This window comes from Cyprinodon tularosa, unplaced genomic scaffold, assembly GCF_016077235.1.
Source record: "Cyprinodon tularosa strain WSP-4 unplaced genomic scaffold, ASM1607723v1 ctg310, whole genome shotgun sequence".
Classification (NCBI taxonomy): domain Eukaryota; kingdom Metazoa; phylum Chordata; class Actinopteri; order Cyprinodontiformes; family Cyprinodontidae; genus Cyprinodon; species Cyprinodon tularosa.
The window spans coordinates 705323-714054 of NW_024039020.1; the positions used below are offsets into that span (position 1 = coordinate 705323).

Consider the following 8732-nt stretch of genomic DNA (forward strand, 5'->3'; position numbering starts at 1 on the left):
AAAAGGTTCAGAAAGCAGTATTGCTTGCTTATTTTTCTGTCATTTTATTTTACAGCATCTTGGTATTAGAATAATGATTATAACCTTTCAAATCAACTTTATATAAAATTTGCAGAAAACCGTTGAAACCTGTAGATGGCGGCATTTCTCTTATTGAACAGTCTAGTTGCTCAACCACCAGCATAGTGAGTCTGCATGTATCATTTATTACAAAAAAAAAAAAAAAAAAAAAAGTGGGCAGGGCAGTTTCAGATAAGTGAAAAAAAGTTTTTCTAATCATGTTCTCTGATTGGATAAAAGTTTTTTCTCTCTCTCTCTCTTACTGAGGCACTCCTTAAAAATCTTCAAATGCATGGTAAAGTTAGATTTTTTTTTTTTAAAGTTTGCAGTAGCAGCCATCTGGTGGACTATCCTGGGGGAAGCTCACGTTTAACTGGATTTAAACCTTTATATTGGAATATTAGCTGTTGATCCATTCTTTTTCCTAAATATTCTGCATATTTATCTACCAAAACATAATTTCAAATAATCTGTGGCCTTGGAACCAGGGTTTTTGTCGCATAATTTTTTGCCATGGCCAACTTTTGTCTCCAGCTGTGTGGCTTTCTTCTCAGCAGCCTTGGATGGATTGGGATTATGATTGCCACATCTACTAGTGACTGGGTGATCAGGTGTAAGTATGGTATGAATACCTGTAAAAAGATGGATGAGCTGAATTCCAAGGGACCCTGGGAGGAGTGCATCATCTCCACAGCACTCACACATTGCTCTGCCTATACACAGGTCCTGGAGCTGCCAGGTAAACATTTGTGAAGTCTCCAATTTTTGTTGATTCCACCACTAACTTTATTTTTTGATCATATAACACTAGCTTAGTATAAATTGGAATAAATAAATGAATAAATATAACAGAAGTATTTTCTTCCACAGCCTACATCCAGGCGACTCGAGCCCTCATGGTGATAGCATCTATCTTGGGTCTCCCAGCAGTGGGGCTCCTTGTCATGTCTTTGCCTTGCATCAGCCTTGGGAATGAAGCCCAGAGCTCCAAGAACAAACGTGTCGTCTTTGGAGGAGTGCTAATGATTATTGTTGGTGAGAGACAAAATTATTTTATCTGTATGTTTCTGTGGTTATTAAGAAAATAATCACCCGTACTAATATAAACATATCTGTATATCCACCCTAAAAACACCCCATTACATTCCTCCTATCCACCTACCTCTGACCACACCCTGCTTTTGTCCTGATCCACATGGAAATTCCCTGAGCGGCCAACTTTACTGGGATTATAATTATGCATTTGTTGCTACAGTATTTTTCCACCGCCTGCTTTCTTGGACAGCAACTTACAGTAAACACCTGTTCCCAAATATTTTTGGTTTTCCAACACCTACTTTTTCTCAAAAAATAAGTCCAGCTGATAATTCCAAATGCGTGCCATAAAAAGAGACATAAAAAGAGACAAAGCATGTGTAGGTTTTTTGTATAACATGCATAAAGAAGCAGTAAGCTAATGAGTTCCAGATATGTCAGCTCTGATTAGTATTCCTTTTTTTTAAACAAATAAAAATAACCTAAAGAAGAGAAACAATCGTGAACGTTGTTCAATGTAATATTTTTTATTCCAACTGAGAGTAAGTTGCTTGTAATCCTCATGTATTCATCAAAGTAACTTTCACCAATCTTTATATGTTTGTTAAAGTAGACCAAATCTGATCAAATTCTTAGTTTTGCAGGAATAATTTACCCCAAAAACAAACTAAAATGATCAAACATATAAGACGGATCTGAAGAATATTTCCAAATCCAACAAATTGATGCATCTCTGGAAAAAATGAACCCTGTTTTGGTTATGTTCCTAACCTAATCCTTCATTAAATATGGACAAAAACAGCGCAGGGTCAGAACAGGGTTCTGTTAAAAGTTTGTCCTTTATACTAAGTAAGAAATGTTTTAAATAAAAATCCATTCTTAAAGCACCAAACTATGTTGAGCCCAATCATTATTACCCTAGATTAAGTAAGTAGTATATGGGTTAATATGAATGCCTATTTTAGGTTCAGTCCTGCAAACGTCTCGTTATGATAACTTCATTAGATCAAGAAATGTCGATAAAATACATTTAAAATATGAAATAAAATTCATATCCAATATACAGTACAACACTGTGTGAAATATTCTTTCAAAAACTATTGCGTGAGAATATTATAATATTGTGAGAGAATAACATAAAAACTCTTGTTAATACTATTTAACTATATATAATAGTTGCATAAAATAGTTGAAGGAAGTGTAAGCTGATAACATGAATATTTTTTTGTTTGACTAGGAAATTATTAAATGGAATACAGAACTGCTTCCCAAAGTTTGTTGCTTTTTTTCTTTGGTTTACAGGAAAGTTTGGGCTGAACAAAGAAATGTAAATTCAAGTAAATATACAAAGTATCTCAAATTGGGTCAGTCAGTCCCCCACCCCACCTCCACACACTGGATAAGACTAGAACCACTGGATTAGAGTAATCTTGCTATCAAAAGTGTCATTGATACAGCTAATAGTTACAGGTAAACGTATAAGATTCATGTTTGAAAGAATCCATCCACTTAGCAGCCTTTTTTGCAACACAAGTAAAGAGCAAAATTACACAATGCATTTCTGTGTTAAAAATGATCTGATAAAAAAAAAAAGTATTTTAACTACACTATTGAATTGTATTTTAACTATCACATTTGAACAACAATATTCCTTTAGCACTGTATATAATTTTAATGTTTATGCCAACTTTATGACCAGTTCTTTGCTGATATGCTAGGTAAACAGTAGGTGAAAGGGTAATGTTTTCTTAAGTGAAAAAACACATCAACTGGAGTTGGCAAAAGAAAGTAACATACATTTACAGTACTTTACAGCAGAAGTTTTACATTCAAAACATTTCTTAGTGTATATATTTCTTTTTTTTTTTATTCCGTTATTTAACCAGGAAAAGTCCCATTGAGATAAAGAATCTCTTTTTCAAGGGAGTCCTGGCCAAGACAGTGGCAAAAGAATACATTACAAATTACATTACAGTTTACAATTACATCTATCTATAATTAAAAATTCATAAAACAGTTACAAACCATAGATCTCATTTCCAAACCTTTGAGCAATCGTTTAAAATGTCTGATTGGAATCCAATCCTTCAACTTCCAGTCTTTCTGAAGATTGTTCCATGCTGTGGGGGCAGAGTACTGAAAAGCTGTCTTTCCAGCTTCAGTGCGGACACTAGATACAGACAGAAGCAAAGACTCTTGAGAACGTAGAGAATACAGTCCAGCTGCTCTTGGTTGAATGTACTCTCAGAGGTATGAGGGGAGCAGACGCAGAATACCCTTATAAATCATCATATACCAGTGAGTGAGTCTACGAGTCTCTAATGCTGGCCAGCCCACACGTATCTAAAGTTCAGAGTGGTGTGTGCGAGGCTTACAATTTGTGATAAATCGTAGAGAGGCATGGTAAACTGAGTCTAAAATTGTTAGAACTTGATCTGGGGCATTGATATAGATTGGGTCACCATAGTCCAGAATGGGTAAAAACGTTGCAGCTACCAGTCTCTTCTTCGAATTAAAAGAGAAACAAAGCCTATTCCTGAAGAAGAAGCCAATTTTCAGTCTGAGTTTCTTAATCAATTGTTCGACATGAGGTTTAAAATTTAGACTTTCATCAATTAAAATTCCTAAATATTTAAAAGATTGAACCCTTTCTATCTCTGACCCATCCAAGGTGATAAGAGGATCGCTATTTTGCAATTTTGTCTTTGTTTTTGAAAATGACATCATTTTAGTTTTATTTGAATTTAAAGAAAGATCTAGTTTTAAAAGCCTGTGCTGAACCAAAATAAAAGCTATTTGTAAAGTAGAGACACACGCACTAGGGTTTTTTCCAAAACTGTAAAAAACCATGTCATCAGCATAAAAATGGTAGTTAGTGTCTATAAGATCCAGGCCAACATTGTTCACATAGATAGTAAATAGTAGAGGCCCCAAAACGGAGCCTTTGGGCACTCCTTTAGTTAGTGACAATGTACTAGAACAAATTTTATCTTTTTTATTTTGTCTATTTATCTAAAGCTATCTTAAATCTGTTCCTATATCATAAACAAGTACAAAAAATATGCATATATATATATTTCCCCCAAAAAACATACATCTTTTTAATGTAGATTCTCACATTCAAGCATCTTTATTTTTATCAAGTAAAGGTGCATTTAAAAAATCATATTTGTTTGTACATTATTTTATACCCTCAAGCTTATCTGCTGCTTTGCATCCTCGGTTTACTTAGTTTTTTGCCACTGTACAACATAAGATCTTAAAAGTTTATTTGTCAGCATTGCTTGATTCTAAACAAAGTACCTTTTTTGTCTTCCTCCATAGCATTGTGTGCCATTGTGCCAACCATCTGGTTTCCAATTGGTGCCAACAACGAGGTTCCCCTCATGTATTTCGGTTTCTCCCTCTTCACCGGATGGGTTGGCACTGTTTTTTGCTTACTGGGTGGCGTGATGCTAATGTGCTCGTCAGATTCCTCTACGTCCTCGTCTCGCACCTACCAGGACAACAACCACTTTTACTACTCCAAACAGGGAGGTGTCAACCAGCCAGCAGCCTCCTCCAACAATCATGCCAAAAGTGCCCATGTCTAAGGATGGAGATCCTGTGTGTACATTTCTATTTACAGACATTTGCACAAAATCAAACAAAGATTCATGATATTCATGTCGGATGTAAAATGTAAAGGACAGCAGACACAGAAAACTTGAGTTATTACACAACCGAATACAACATTTAAAAGCTATTTTTTTGAGGAGTGATGTTTTTTTTCCTGAAATTCCAACTTAAATTGACATTTTACATTTATTTGTAGGAGCATTGCTTAATAAGTACCCTAAAGATGTAATCTTATGATGCCATTAGGGCACAGAAGAATTACATCTTAAATCTTTGTCAGGGTTATATCTTTTAAACCTAAGTATAATTTTTGTATTTTTTGATCTAATATGGCTTTGAAAGCATTAATCTTTGTGATATTTTATTCTATTTTTTTTTTTTTTGTGTATTGTACATAGGTTGATTTTGTCAGTATTAATGATTCAAATGTGAGGGATTGGATTCAAGCGATGTAGCACAGCTTTTTTTAATGAATTATGGTAGTTGCATTGTACCATAGATGCTTAAGCAAAGTTTTACAAAGCAGTGTTTAATTATCTCTAAAAGAATCACTTTTTGCACTGTAAAAACTTTTTATTGTATCAGTCAATTAATAATTAAAAAAACTTTAAATGTCACAATAAATATTTTCAGGCATTTTTTCTGTTTTGCATTTAACTAACAACAGTTTGGCATTAAATATTTTTCGACAGCCTATTCCATTACTGTAAATTGTGAAACCAATATTTTTTTAATATATTTAACCTGAACTCAAATATAGTCTAAAACACTGTCATCTATACTTTTAAAATTGTTTACAAATGCAAATGAGATAAAGCTATGCAAAAATTGCAGGCCTAAATATTTTATTTAATGCTGATTATGATTTCAGGCAGAAGTTGGTTTAAGGTAAGCCTAAAACAATTTTGAATCAATCTGACTGTATGATCTGGTTGAACTGTAAAGTGCCTTGAGATGACTTGTGTTGTGAATTTGGTGCTATATAAATAAACTGAATTGAATTGAATTGAATTAAAAAATACTAACCATTCCTTATACCGTCACCATTGCATATGTAGTATTGGCAAAGAAGCAGGTGCAATTTAATATCTTCATAATCTCTTCATGAATATGTAAAACTCAAAACAAGGGGGTCAGTTTCAAGTTGGAGAGACAGTTAGGTTTCACAAAATGTTTATTTAAGACGGAAGCGTTTTCGTCTAAGTAACCTATGCAGTAGGAGAACACAGGTTAGTGACCACGTCTATCTGGCAAAGGATGTTAATTACTAACCTGGTTTTACAGTTCAGTCCATCCCAGAAGACGAAGCCAGAGCCGGTGTCGAGGACGTGTGCAAGAGTCAGAACCAGGAGATCAGAGATCTGAAGAGGTATCAACGGGAAAATCCAGGAGGGTGTCAGGAATCACCCAACAGCAGCTCTCAAAGAGATATAGGTTAATCCAATGCAATAACATGAGACAACTACAGTATGCATGGGGGGTCAGTTTTATAACTCACTTTGGCCTGGGACATCTCCCTTTAGCTGCACTGTAACTTTGTTTGCATTTAACATAATGCCTTAGTAGAATAATTTTCCTTAAAAATATATGAGAGCAAATTATTATTTCATTTTTCTGGCTGGTAAAAATATGCGTGGTCAATAAATATTTTTACCTTCAAGTCCACTTGGCTGGTGAGTAAACAAGTTAATTTTCGGACCCTGGCTACCCGCTTACGTGGCAGGTAGATTGATAGTTTCGCTCGCTAGTCACAAAACTTACCCACATTTGGCGGGGTCCATTTCATGCCCTTAGCTCTTCCAAAAACAAAATTAGGTCCAGTGGTTTAAAAAAAAAATTTTTTTTGGAATGAGTATGACCTGGATGACTGATAATCTCCACAAGCACATGCCCTGAACCCATACAAATCTGTTTTCAATAATTTCAGATTACCATTTGTTGGGGGGGGGACAGTTCCTCATACCGCCCTTATTGCAAGGTAATCAGCCCTGTTCTGATCTGGACAGTGTTCGTTCCCCCTTACTTACAATAAAACAAAACAAATTGCAGACACTTTGGTTAAACAGCAACATGTTATAAATAAAGCTTAAGATAATATCTGGCTTGTTATGGGAATAAGTATATCTTGTCTACAAACATCCAAAACTCAAGCATTGTGTGGCCAGATGAAACAGGCAGACTGAACTTTTTTCAATGAGTAAATAAGCATACATCAATATATGAAATAAGAGAAATCAAAATTTTCCGAGCACACATTTGAACCATTTTAATAGTCATCACCTGGATACTGGATGCATAGAAATAAGTCTCCAAAGATATATTCAAAACCTTAAAAAATCTATAATGGATAGGTAGTTTTGTGGACTGCGATGAACTGGCAACCTCTCCAGGGTGTACCCCACCTCTCGCCCGCAGACAGATGGGAATGGCACCAGCACCCCTCGCGACCCCGCTTAGGATAAGTGTGATGGATGGATGGATGGATGGATGGATGGATGGATGGATGGATGGATGGATGGATGGATGGATGGATGGATGGATGGATGGATCCTATTCAGTTCGCTTTTAAATATATATTTATGCTGAGTTTCATTCATTCAGGCCTCAGAGCTGTGAGGCTACAAGGTGTCATCGGCTGTAAATAAAAATGATTCTTTCTTAAAAACCAAATCAGCACAAACAACAGTTTTACCTGCACAAATGAAGCAGCACTGAAAAGGTAGATGATTTTGATTAAATTCAGAGCTTAATGAGGGATAGGTAACCGCTGGATGACCTAAAAATAATCTTTAATATCTCCGAAAAAACAGCAGCATATGTGATATTATTTTTTTGTAATTATTTTTCATTTTACAAATGTCTATTTTAAATTCACAAACCTGCACTAATGAAGCACTAACCATTCAGTCTCTATGCTGATTTTATTTTATTTTTTCCATCAGTGGGGTATCAGCTTTGATCCTATTTGATGATGCGGATCAGGGTGTAAACACTGCATTTGAAAAGCAGAGTGGCGAAATACCTGCATGGACACCATGTTTGGTCTGATTCCACCATATAAGCTCTGCATGGGTCTCTGTGTGTAGGTGGATGTGTGGGTTTTACATGTGATACAGGTTGGAAAGTCTATAACGTAGAAACATCCAAAATAATGAAAAACGGGAAGCTTGATGGACCAGTGCTTAAAGCATTGTAGCCTAGCAGAAAGACTGGCAGCTATTGATAGATCTCCTCATGTTTGGTGGGTTTTGCCCGGTTGCTATGGTTTTTAACTTTAATTTGCTGTTTAAAATATCTTGTGTGAGTGAGTTAATGTTTCCTCTCTGGAGAGTCGCCAACTTGTTATGGTGGAGAGGCTTGGGTCCAAAGCTCCTGCTAAAGTCAGTCATTGTATTGAGAAAACTAATTTTTCATCTCTTGTTTAATAGCAAGTCTGGTTTTGTCTATATTGATTCAAGAGTTCCACTTGGTTAACAAAAAACTCAAAGTGGGTTGTTTTTAAATGCACAATTTCTCAGAGTGCATTTTTTTTTAGCTTTATTTTACTAATTCTTTTTATGGTTATGAAAAATCACTTCACAAGCAGGCTGAAAGTGACGCATGTGTGAGCAGGGTGGCCAGATGTCCGGCTTTAGGGTGGACAGTCCGGATTTTCACTGCACTGTCCGGCGTCCGGCGCCGCATCCAGCCGGACGTGTATTTGCCCTCCTTTACCCCCAGATTCCACATACTCCGTCAGTGCTCCGCTCCGCTCAAGTACGTCGTGCGGAGTACTTGTCTGTCATGTAAATCAATGAGAGCTGTTCCACATCCTCCACTACTCCTTCGCACGTCTCTGTCCACGTACGTCTTCTCCATCCTTCACCGTCAAAATACGGAACTGAGCTCTTTTTGGCTCCGCTCCCGTCAGTCCAGATCAAGACCCGCAATTGCAATCGCACCAAACAGGATAAAGAATGTAGAGAAGACCCGGTTTGTCAAATTAAATTATAGTAAAAACAGGTCGGTTACTAGAAATT

At 36.1% G+C, this 8732-nt stretch overlaps 1 protein-coding gene across 1 annotated transcript; it reads left to right on the forward strand.

The window, feature by feature from the left end:
- The first annotated feature begins 363 nt into the window (after window positions 1-363).
- cldn11a (claudin 11a) lies at window positions 364-5337 on the forward strand. Its single transcript, XM_038292329.1, has 3 exons — window positions 364-799; window positions 931-1095; window positions 4420-5337. The coding sequence occupies exons 1-3, from the start codon at window positions 574-576 to the stop codon at window positions 4686-4688; spliced, it is 660 nt and encodes a 219-aa protein (XP_038148257.1). The 5' UTR covers window positions 364-573; the 3' UTR covers window positions 4689-5337.
- Window positions 5338-8732: the final 3395 nt, after the last annotated feature.